This window comes from Elephas maximus, chromosome 11 (genome assembly GCF_024166365.1).
Source record: "Elephas maximus indicus isolate mEleMax1 chromosome 11, mEleMax1 primary haplotype, whole genome shotgun sequence".
In the NCBI taxonomy this organism is placed as follows: domain Eukaryota; kingdom Metazoa; phylum Chordata; class Mammalia; order Proboscidea; family Elephantidae; genus Elephas; species Elephas maximus.
This window is the reverse complement of record NC_064829.1, coordinates 102,396,864-102,408,938: the sequence shown is the minus strand read 5'-3', so window position 1 is coordinate 102,408,938 and position 12,075 is coordinate 102,396,864. Positions and strand designations below refer to the sequence as shown.

The 12,075-nt window shown below is 56.9% G+C and overlaps 1 protein-coding gene across 1 annotated transcript; it reads left to right on the top strand.

The window, feature by feature from the left end:
* Positions 1-2,066: 2,066 nt before the first annotated feature.
* Positions 2,067-11,726, top strand: CALM3 (calmodulin 3). The gene is made up of 6 exons (XM_049901270.1): positions 2,067-2,251; positions 6,499-6,529; positions 9,075-9,218; positions 9,358-9,464; positions 9,757-9,892; positions 10,032-11,726. Exons 1-6 carry the CDS (start codon positions 2,249-2,251, stop codon positions 10,058-10,060), a joined length of 450 nt encoding a protein of 149 aa, XP_049757227.1. The 5' UTR covers positions 2,067-2,248; the 3' UTR covers positions 10,061-11,726.
* Positions 11,727-12,075: the final 349 nt, after the last annotated feature.

Below are 12,075 nucleotides of genomic sequence, written 5' to 3'. Positions count from 1 at the left end.
ATGTTGAGGGAATACTTGGCTCTCCTTATTCCGGGCCTGTGCTGATGACAGGAATCCTTTGGTTGCAAGTGACAGAAATTCAATTCAAATTAGCTTTGGAGGGAAGGGAAAATTTAACGGCTCATGTAATTAAAATTCTGACAGGATAGGGTACAGCTGGTCTCAAGAGTACTGGAACCAAGGAAATGAATGACAACAGAATGAACAATACCTTAATCTCTCTCTCTTCCTCTGTCTCTCCCTCTCTCACTCTCCATCTCTTCTTTGCTTCTCCGCTATGTTAGTTTTGGAAACCCTGGAGGCATAGTGGTTAAGAGCTACAGCTGCCAACCAAAGGGCCCGCAGTTCGAATACACCAGGCTCTCCTTGGAAACTCTATGGAGCAGTTCTACCCTGTCCTGTAGGGTCACTGTGAGTCAGAATTGGCTCGATGGCAATGGGTTTTGGTTTTGTGTCAGTTTTATTCTCTCCTCAGCAGTTTCTTCCACAAGGTGAGGAGGGAGAGAGTGACAAAATGGTCTCAGACGTTTTCTCAGAACAGGAAGACCTATTCCTCACCACCCAGGAGGAAACGGCTTTTCCCCCAGCTCCAGATCCAAAAGACCCTGGGAAGGGCTCTCATGGGCTCAACCTATAGACTATTCCTATCTCTCAACCTATCACTGCATCCAAGACGTGAGACGTAACAATTAGTCCAGCTTGACTCACATGCTCAACCCTCAGCCAATCACTGTGGAGGGGAGGGTGCACATAAGACAATGGCAGCTCCTGTGGAATCCCTGGGTGGTGCAAACTGTTAACTGCACTCAGCTGCTAACTGAAAGGCTGGCAGTTCCAGTCCACCCAGAGGCACTTCAGAAGAAAGCCCTGGCAATCCTACTTCCAAAAAATCAGCCGTTGAAACCCTATGGATGGTGATGGTTGCACAACGTAATTTTATAATGATATCACTAATTTGTATACATGAAGGACATCAAATTGGCAAAGGTGTTAGAAATCATTTTACACACACAAAATTCTATGGAGCACAGTTCTACTCTGACACACGTGGGGTAGCCAGAGTCAAAATGGACTCCATGACAACTGGTTCCAAACAAGAAAAGACAGATATTATCTTGAGCTCCAGTTAACAAATAGACTCAGCTAACTTTCCCAACCCTCTCCTCCTATGATTGAAACCCTAGAGCAAGGAGAGAAAGGCTCAGGTGGTCTAGAAGATGACAGGAGAATGGTTGGGCAGTACAGTCTCCCCAGGACAATCACAGGCACCTTCATGGAGCAGGCGCCCAATTCATGCTTATTGAATAAATGACTAAATTAAGTTCTCAGAAGCTGTCCTTGGACGGCCCAATTTCAGACTGAGTCGATCATGAGTGGACCTGGAATAAAAGTTCCACACACATGTGCAACGCGTCTAAGGGCGCAAAGACCCGCCACCAAAAGGCGAAACTTTTAAGAGACCGGCGACCCCAGCCACGCAGAGCCCAGTTGGGGGCGGGGCTTCTAGACCCCAGCATTTTGGGTTGAACCATCTTCCATCTATTAGAGGGGTGAGCTGAGAGAGTCCTTCCGCATCTCCCGCCAGCCATCTTACTAAGTCCTAGCCATCGATACGATAGCTTTGTTTCTGTAACAGCCACACGGTTTCCCCCTTCACCTCATTATGATTCAGAGCTCTACGTATCCACACATCTCAACCTTCCCCGCCACCAACACGCAGTGGCTCGCCCCAGTTTGACGCATTGCAGGGAAGGCCGGACCAATCGGCACCGCGTTCTCATTTCCTCCATGGCCCGGGCCCAATAGCGACGCGGCTCACACAGGGACGCGTCACGCGCTGCTGGGAGATGCCCCTCCGCCAGGGAGGAAAATGGAGTGGGCACAGGGGGCGGGGCACGCGGCGACAGAAAGTAGTCCTGCGGCGGGAGCGCGGGCGCGCGGCCGGCGGTAATCCACCGCTGTGAGGCGGGTGTGGGGGGGCCGCGGCACTCGTCTGCGTAGAGCGGGGAGCGGAGGGATTCGTGGGGGCCGCAGTGCGGCGGCGCGCAGGCCGGGCGGGGCGGGGCCGGGCGAGGCGGGGCGCGCGCGGTGGCCGTTGAGGGACCGTTGGGGCGGGCAGCGGCGGCAGCGGCGCGCTGCGGGCAGTGAGTGTGGAGGCGCGGACGCGCGGCGGAGCTCGAGCTGCTGCAGCTGCTGCCGCCGCCGGAGGAGCCTTGATCCCCGCGCACCGGACACCCCGGGCCTCGCCATGGTGAGTGAGGCTGAGGGGCCGCTGCGGTGAGAGGGCGACTGGACCCGGAATGGGAGGCATTTGGGCCCCTTGAGCCTCGGGGACCCCCCGCGAAAAGGGCCGTTTGAGCCCTGAGTGGACGCTCTGCACCCTTTTGGGGGCATTGGAACCCAGAGCGGGTTGTCTTGATCCCAGAAGGAGGGCTTTGGGGGTTCCAGAAGCGACTTTGAGCACAAAAAGGGGTGTCTAGACCCCCCAAATGGGTATCTGAGCGCTCAAAAGGGGTATTTGAGCCTAGTGCAGCATCCGAACCCCCAAAAGGGCTTTCGAGCCCAGAGTGGGACGTTCGGGCTCTGAGGTAGGGCGTTCAGACCCCAGGAGGGTGCGATAAGAAACACTGACTGAGGAGGAGCTATTTGGGCCCCGATGCGGGCCTGGGGTCCCGAGGATGCAGGAAACCGAGGGAGGTTAGGCCTGGGTGGGGAGGGGCGACCACCCCGTTTTTGGGGGGCAGAGGAAGGGATGAGGGGTCACTTCTGCAGATTAGATCCTTGAGGGTGGAGGGAGGAGGTTCTCCAAAGACCAGCACAGCTGAGGAGGAGGAGGGTGAGGTACAAGCCTCTGAGAAGGAAGAGCCCGGGGTGGGTGGCAGCAGAGGGTCTAGAAGATGCTCTGGAAGCTCTCAAAGCCTGTGGAACTGGGAAGGCTCAGGGATATGGAGGTGGTTGAAGGGGGGCTGTCAGCAGTAGGGGGACAGGGGACCCTGCAGTTGATTTTGGGAGGGCAGCTAGAGAAGGTTCTGAAGTTTCTAGTAGGTTCAGTCTGCTGCACCAGGAAGCGAGTTTTTTGGGTTTTTCTTTTTTGGGGGGTGGGGGCTGGGAGGAGTGTTGTGTGGGTCCATGAGGAGCTAGCTGGTTTCCAAGGTGAGGGGCGGGGGAGCACTTTTGCTGGAGCTGTGGGAGGTGAGGTTGGAGGGGGCTGGGGGGCGTTGGAGGGGGAAGAAGAGAAAAATGAATGGGAGCCAAGGTGGGCCTAGGTGTGGAGGTGGGTGTGAGTAGCTCCCTGGAAGTCTACAGGAAAGACCTGAACAAAGACTCTTCAGTCTGGGTGGGGAGTAGCTGCACAGATCCAAAGGAGTGGCTGTACAGCCCCCGTCCCCACGTCTGCCCCAGGAGGAACAGGGTTGGGCTGGAGGCACCCAGGCATGGGAGCAGGTGGGCGGAGCTGTTCAGGTCCCTATTGCGCACTGAAGCTGCATGAAATAGAGGGTGGGGGATCAAAGTTTGGGGTGCGTCAACTGAACCAGCTTTTTGAAGACTAGGAGCCTCACCCCTCGCTGCCCCTTCCAGCCCAAGAGCACTGCCTTTCCCCAACAGGAGTGCTGGGTTTCTCATGATCTCCAGCTCCAGGCACCTCTCTGCATCTCCTTGCTTGTGCCAGATGACAGTGCAGTGCAGTGTGGCGTCAGTGACAATCAGACGCCTGTTCCACATGCCCTCAGAGTGGAAGCTGCAGAGCTGCACCGGAGAGGACCTCCTGAGGAACCTTGTTATTGGCCCGAGGGCCACTTGTTCTGTTTGGGGAGCCCCTTACTGAGTCCTTCTGTTGATTCGCACAGCTAGGGTTTTGAGAGAAAACCAGGAGACCAGTTCTTCGCTACTGCCTGCCACCCACAGCCCCCCCAGGCTCAGCCTCCGAACCTCGCACAGCCATCCTCCCTGGCAAGGCTGGGGAGAGCAGGCAGCCACTGCTGTGTATCAGATCTCAGACTTGCTGACACAGACCTGATGGCTCCTCTTGCAACTACCCCATTTCCCCCCAGCAGAACCATGCTAAAGGGGCCCTGCACTCGCAGGGGCTGCAAGGCCCCCACCTCCAAAACAGGACCCGAGTTTGGGCCCTGACTAGTTTTTCTTTCCATTTTGTAATCAGCAAGGTAGGGGTGGGACAGGTCACTGTTAACTGGCCTTGGACTTTGGCCTGCGCTCTGTGCTTCTCCTTGGCCCGGGTGAGGGGCCCTGGCCTTGGTTTCTGATCTCATCTAACACTGCTTTCTGGCAGTGGCTGGGGGCTGGGGCATGGCAGAGAAATCATACCCTCTTCCCTCCCCCACCCCAAGATTTTTTTCCTTCTCCAGCCCCTTGTTGGAGCCTAAGAGGAGGAATAAGGAAGCAGGGGACCAGCCAGGTTATTTTGGAGGCAGTTTTTTGGTGAAAGCTTAAAGTCTTCAGGTCTGGCAAGGGAAGAAGCCCTGAGAAGGATTCTCAGTGATGGCAGTTTATCAGGTCACCCTCGTTTTCTGGGCAGCAGCCGGGCTTAGAGGTCTGGGGCCTGGAGCTGGGACGTTTCGTTTACCAAGCAGGGGATGAGAGTCTCTTGAATAGGAGGCAGCTCTGACCGGCCCCATACACAGTGCCTCACCTGCATTGGCCAGCGCTTCTGTAGGGAAGGGCAGACCCTGTTGCAACCACCTCACCACCTCCCCCCGACTCCAGCCCCCTCCAGTGCTGTCTGAAGATGGGAGAGAGCTAGGCCCCCTCGTCATGGTGCAGAGGGAGTGGGAAAGGCCCCAGTGGGGCTAGTTCTTTCCATTTGAGGTCAGGGAGAACAGAAAGCAGATGGAATGGCAGCCCTTCTCCCCTCTCCCTGACTGCCTCTCTCGGCTCTGTTCTTCCACTTCCCTTCTGCTTCCCCTCCCCTGCCGTTGCCGGCCTTGGTAACCAGGAGCGCAGTCTCTTCTCACTTTCCCCAAGCAGCTTCCTCGGGTGTCAGGACCTCGCAGTAGCCCAGGCTTCCTTGCCCTTAGGAGCAAGAGAACAGATGAACAAGGGGCTCCCTCCTGGGCTGGGGCTGCAGGCTGGCAGGAGGAGCCCAGCCACCTGGGTCTTTTTGAAGGCAATGCAGAGGAGTGTCCATTTGGCCTCTTAACCTTCCCATTAGACTTTAGACTTTTCCAGAATGTGCACGTGTGGCGTTTTTCCTTACCCGCCTTCCTCCTTCCCCCTCCCTCAGCCATCTCCTCTCTGTCATCGTCACTTTGATGTCCTCTCCCAGTTTGCCTATTTGGGGCTTGGTCCAAGTTTCTCTTCCCTCTGGGGGAAAAATGAGACAGAAAACCAGTGGTTCTTAATATTTGGGGCAAGAGTGGTTTGGGGGTTGTTGCTAGCCTCCATTGGAAGCACTGGAACCTCTATTTAGAACAATGCAGATACACAATAGTTTGCTCTGTTCCTGGGACTCTCTGACTCAAGGTTAGAACCCTACTGTAGACTTTGGAGCCTCTTTCCCCTAACCAGGAAGGGAAGTAGAGGAAGGGGAGCGGTATCTGAACCCAGTAAAACAAAGGAAAATTCTTCTCTTAGCTGCCGAAAGCTAAATGTTGGAATTCAGCCCAGCACTGGGCTCTAGCTTCTCATCCATAACGATGCCTCTCCCAGGCTGGTCCCAGCACACCGGTGCAGGGAACCTGGTCTCCGCCTCCTCCCGGCTACCCTACCCCCAAGCCCGCATGCAGCAAAGACTGCTGCCATAGGCTGGCCCAGGCCCCAGAATGGCCAGGGCTGGGAAGGGTTAAACACTGCAGCATGCTGGGGACACAGACTTCAGTCCTACAGCCTTTGCCACCAGGCTGCTGCCTGCTACAGACCCCTTCCTGACATTTGTCCCTCCTGCCCAAAGAAACCAAACAGAATGGTGTCAAGCAGCCTGACCAGGCTTCTCTCAGGCCCTCAGAGCAGCTCAGAAAATTTGTGCCCAGTGTGGGTCTATGCTTCCTGGACCTCCAGAAGGGTGACATAGATGCTAGCAAAGATAGCCCTAGCCATCTTGCCTCTGCCTTACCCAAGGACTGGCCTGTTTCAGTTTGGAGCTTTCTAGAGCTGCTTGATTAGGCCTCTAGGCAACTGCTCCCTTCACGCAGCCTCTGGGGCTCCCCACTGCAGCATTAACACCAAGACAGGAGACAGGAACCTGGGCCAGGCCCTGCCAGTGCAGCAGTGGGCTCCCAGAGCACTAGGTGGAGATTGGAAGTCTTTGCGTCTGGGCAGCTTCATCAGGCCCTGAGTCAGGCAGGCCTGGGTTTCCAGCCCACCCTAGTCCCCAGCTTCCTGAATAACCAGACTCTGTCCTGGGCCCTGAGACCCTGCCCTCTGGCATGTGGAAAGCTGCCATGTGGAGCTAGCCTCCCCCAGAGCGGGCTGGGCTGAGCATGGAAGACACATCAGTGAAGGCCGACTGGCCCCGTGACTAACTTTCTCCTGCTCTTCCAGGCTGACCAGCTGACTGAGGAGCAGATCGCAGGTGAGCTCACCTACCCCATCCCCCCTCACCATACCTCAGAAAGGCCTCTGCAGCCCAGACCACCATTGTCCCCAGGAGTGCCATCTGATAGACACACCTAATCACCTAATGCCATGCCTTGTGCTCAGAGTGTTTATAAATGTTTAGAAAAGTACACCAGTGCCCGGTAACCACACACCCGCGTGGTCCTGAGGTAGACCTGCACCTGATGGCAGAGGCCACGTCTTCTTCTGGCCACGGCCCATCTGCAGTCTCAGAGATCAGTGGCTGCAGGATGAGCCTGGCTCTCTATCCCCTGCCTCCCTGCAGAGCTGCAGGGCCCTGGCCCATGTTGGGAGCCACCCAGGAGCTGTCTGTTCACCCCGCCTCTGCACCGCCCTGCCCTTTTCCCTTTGCGTGGCAGCTCCTGCTCGTCCTTGGGTCTCAGCTCCAGTGGCGCCTCAACAAGGCCTTCCCTGACCCCCCTTCTCAAGTGGCAGCCGCCCTCTGCTCTCTATCACATCCTCTTCTCATTTCCTTCATAGTGTTTCTTGCTTTCCAAAAGGATTTTATGATCTCCATACTTGTTGCGGGGAAACCCTGGTGGCATAGTGGTTAAGTGCTACAGCTGCTAACCAAGAGGTCAGCAGTTCAAGTCCGCCAGGTGCTCCTTGGGAACTCTATGGGGCAGTTCTACTCTGTCCTATAGGGTTGCTATGAGTCAGAATCGACTCCACAGCAGTGGGTTTGGTTTTTGGCTTTTACACATGTTGCAGCTGCTGTCACTAGATGTGAGTTCCCTGAGTTGGGGACTTTTCTGGGACTGTCCCTGCCATATCCCCAGTGCCTGGAACATAGTTGTGTGCTCATAAAGTTTTGTTGGCTGAACAAATGAATAAAGGAACCATCGTGTATCTCCCGCTAAGCTACAGAAATCCTTGGATCCCCCATCAAATTCATTTTTGTCTCCCCAAAACCCTGGAAAGGTCACAGCTGCAGGAGCTATTGTGTGATTGAGAAAGTGCATTTCTGTGTCCCCCTCCCCCAGGCTGAGCTACCTGGGGACAGAGACCAACTCTTGATTGATCTCCACAGCCACAAGCCAGCATGGGGTAGACAAGGGGAAAGGTCCAAAAGATGGGCCCTGGCCCCCACAGATGCCCACCCCCCAGGCCAGGTGGGCGACATGCTCAGTACTAAACAACCTGGCTTCTGAGGGGAAAAAGGTAGGAATGGACTTGCCTTCTCGCCTTTCTCCACCCCCTGCCCATATGCACACAGTCACACTCTGCTTCTAGTCTTTGGCCCAGGCAGCCATGGAGACCCACCAAGGAAAGCCAGAGGGCTGCCATGTTTCAAGAGCATGAGCTTAGGGTACCCACGTGACCTACTCCCTGCCCCCCAAGAGCAGCAACATTTTGGCATAGGGTCAGGCCAGCATCCCCCAAGGAGACTCCCCATTTCTCCAGGGCCCAAAGGCTAGGGGTCACAGCTGGCCTGCTGTGTTTGTCATGCCCACCCCACCTGCCACCTGCACGCCAGCTCTGCCCTCTTGTAAGACAAACACAGCCTTTTCACCCTGTCCCCACTAGCAAAGTGTCCACCACCTCACCACAACCCACCCGCTCTGGGAACAGGCTGCCAGGCGTCTGTTCTCTGAGGGCTTGGGGGTAGGAGAGCACCAGGTGCCAAAATGGGCCCAGTGGGAGGGCAGGAGCCATGTGCCTCTCTCCCTGCTCGCAAACAGCATCTCCCGCACCTGATGCGTCCCCAGCTGTGGCCTGCCTACTCAGCACCACCAGCTCCTCATCCCCCTGGCTTGGCAGCCGTCCCCTCTCTCCACTCCCCCCACCCCACCCCACGCACCGTCCGTCAGCTGTGCTCTGCTGCCGACCACCCCCACACTGCACCACACTGTCGCTCGGCTCCTCTTCTGGAAGCCAGCAGCATCCGTGGCAGGGATCGGGGCTGGAACCAGTTGGGGATCCTGGGCCCGCGTGTCCTCTTCAGGCAGCCCAGAGGCATCCACAGCCTCACCTCATCTTCCCTGCTGGTCAGCCTTGTGCTTAGAATGCTGGTACCTGTTCCAAAGAGCACGCCAGTAACCCCAAATTGTGTGGTCCTGAGGTGGGCCTGCACCTGAAGGCAGAGGCTGCCAAAACCTAAATGTTGGAATTCATGCCAACATTAGGACCTCACTCCTTCATAAGGATGCCTCTCCCTGGCTGATTCCCAGCACACTGGTGCAGGGAAGGCTGGTCCCTGCCTCTCCTGTGCCCCATGAGAACTCCCCAGGCTCTCAGCCATCCCATGACCCCCTCATTTCATCACCTGAGGGAATGAGGCCCAAAAGGAAATTAGTGAGCCCATTTCCCTCTCTGACTTCACTGAACTAGCTTGTTCACTAAATATGGAATGAAAGAAGGAAGGACTCTGCCTGCATGCTGAGGAGAGTGGGCTGCAACTGAGGTCTTTCAGAGGTATTTCCGGTGGGGCCTCCGGCGTCCAGAAACCAGGGTTTCCCTGTGGCCTCTTGAACCCTGATCCAGTACCCTTCCTCCCCCAGAGTTCAAGGAGGCCTTCTCCCTCTTTGACAAGGACGGAGATGGCACTATCACCACCAAGGAGTTGGGGACAGTAATGAGATCCCTGGGACAGAACCCCACTGAAGCTGAGCTGCAGGACATGATCAACGAGGTGGATGCGGATGGTGAGCCCCAGCAGAGTGGGTGGGCAGCTTCCCCTGACAGTAACCCCAGGGAGCCGTCCTCAGGGTGCTGGGTGAGCCAGTATCTCTTCTCCCAGGACCCAGGCCAAGAGCATTGCCTCCTCCCTCCCCCACCTTCCAGGGAACGGGACCATTGACTTCCCGGAGTTCTTGACCATGATGGCCAGAAAGATGAAGGACACAGACAGCGAGGAGGAGATCCGAGAGGCCTTCCGTGTCTTTGACAAGGTAAGCAGCCCTGGGGGCTCATGCCAGCCTTCAGGCAGAGAGGCCGAGCAGGTGGGACCCCAGGACACCCAGCACAACAGAGCCACCGAGCCGCCACCTTCAAGAGACCTGAGCTCTAGTGCCAGCTGCACTGCCAACTTGCTCCTCAACCTCTATAACCACCCCCCCGGGGACTTCAGTCTCCTCTCCTGCCCGGGAGGGTGGCTGACAACCCCTGCCCTGCGGCCTCTTCACACGGGGCAGAGAGCCCAGGGAGCGCTTGGGGCTCAAAGCCTTGGCCTCCCACACCCAGGATGGAAATGGCTACATCAGCGCCGCCGAGCTGCGCCACGTAATGACGAACCTGGGCGAGAAGCTGACTGATGAGGAAGTGGATGAGATGATCAGAGAGGCTGACATCGACGGAGACGGCCAGGTCAATTATGAAGGTGAGTCAGCAGCAGCTGTCCCTGGGCCAAGCCTTAGGATCACCGCTTCCAGAGCCAGCCCCCGTCCCTCAGGCCAGGGAGGGCTGCCTGTGGCTCAGGCTGCTCGCCAGCCTGACTCCCTCTCCATTTCCCCCTGCAGAGTTTGTACAGATGATGACTGCAAAGTGAACGCCCGGGCAGCTGGCAATGCCCATTCTCTTGATTCTCTCTTCTCGCGCGCGTGCTCTCTTCAACCCCCTGCGTACCCTGGTTCTAGCAAACACCAACTGATTGACTGAGAATCTGATAAAGCAACAAAAGATTTGTCCCAAGCTGCATGATTGCTCTTTCTCCTTCCCCTCGAGTCTCTTTCCACGCCCCCTCATCTCTTCCTTTGGCGCTCCCTCCACCTCCCGTCTCCCAAGGCCTGACGCATCCATAACATGAACCCCCCCATTCCCTCAGGGGAGCCTCTGCCTCCTCCTCCAGCCCGGGGGGGCTCTCCTCCGTTTTGGTTTGTTTCCTTTTGTTTGTCATCTTATTTTGGGTGCTGGGGTGGCTGTCAGCCCTGTACTGGGACCTGCGAGGGAGGGACGTGGCCCTTCGCCAGGCAGAAGAGCATGTCCTCTGCTTTCACGTGCCCCGCCAGCCCTGTGAGCCTGTGTGCAAAGCCCAGCAGCCTTGGGGGCCAGGGATACCAGGAGAGGCTTTCCAGGAGGACAGAGCGGGGACCGAGGAATTGTGGTGTTGGCTGGATGTGGCCCAGGAGGGGGTCGCAGGGCATGGGGGTCTTGGAAGCTGGCATTCTCTTAGCACTTGAGGGGCCGACTCATAGGCAGCGGGACAGGGTGGACCACTCAGACCCCATTGGCTGCACTTCTGAACCCACTTGTGATTGGCTTTCTGCGGTCCGGCTTGGCAGGGGGGTACTGCTCAGCTGGCCACTCTGCAAAGTGCCCATGCCCACGTTCCTAAAGTGATCTCAAGCTCTTCTGTAAATACCTGGTGCTAACATCCCATGCCGCTCCCTCCTGCTGCTGCCCCTGCCCCACCCACCCCTCCTCGTGGTCCCGTCATCTGAAGGGACGTGGGGCTGGTTGCTTTGTAATGTGCTGGCTATCCTTCCCCCCCCCCCCCCCCCCGCCATTTATGCCCCTTAAAACTTTAATTTTGTCCAAAGCCATGCCGGGCTAGCCGAAGGGTGGGGAGAGGGAAGGTGAGCCCCACCACGCTCTCAAGAGAACGTACCTGCAATAAAAACAGTCTTGGCGGCTCGTGGCCCAGAGGACATGTCGTCAGGGCAGCCTCTGCTCCCTGGTCAGCCAGCACCTCCCGCTTCAAATGGCGACTTGGCGGCTTCCTCACACCTGTGCTGTCTCTTGCGCCCTCCTTGCTCTGGCCCACCTGCCTGTCCCCACGCCCCCCAGCAGAGAGCATGATCCGTGACCTTGCTTCTGACTCTCGCCTCTGGGACAAGTAAGTCAGTGTGCAGTTCAGTCGTCTGGGTTTTTTACTTCTTTTCCCTTCTTCTGTTCATTTCATCTGCCCCCCTCCCTGACCCCCGCTGCCCAGATCGATCAAGTGGCTTTTCCTGGGACCTGCCCAGCTTTGAGAATCTTCTGTCCACCCTCCGGCACCCAGCCTCCGAGGGAGGGGAGGGATGGGCCATAGTGGGAGACCCAGCCAAGAGCTGAGGGCAAGGGCAGGTAGGCGTGAGGCTGTGGACGTTTCCGGAGTGTTTTGGTTTTATTCTTTTTGTTTGTTTTTTTTTTTTACCGGGCAATATTGTGTTCAGTTCAAGCTGTGAAGAAAAATATATATCAATGTTTTCCAATAAAATACAGTGACTACCTGACTTGGCTCTGCCCCTTTTGTCTCCTGGCCTGAGCTGCCGCCTTGCAGCTAGGGACCCTGACCTGCTGGGAAAGAGCCTTTCTTCACGTCCTGGTTGGTGCAGCAGTTTCCCACCTCTGAATCGTGCATGGTTCTGCTCCCAGCTGGATCACAAGGCCACTGAGGGCAGGATACTGCCAGTCAACTAGTGCTCACCGGGGCCAGGCATGAGGGAGGTGCGGGTGTGCAAGAGAGACTGGCGGTGCCCTCATGGGGGCACTCCCACAGAGACACGGAAGATGAGAGGGGAGAGGCTCCATGGGGCCTGGCAGGCCTGCAGCCCACAGGGGAGGACTGGGCCCAGTCAGGGA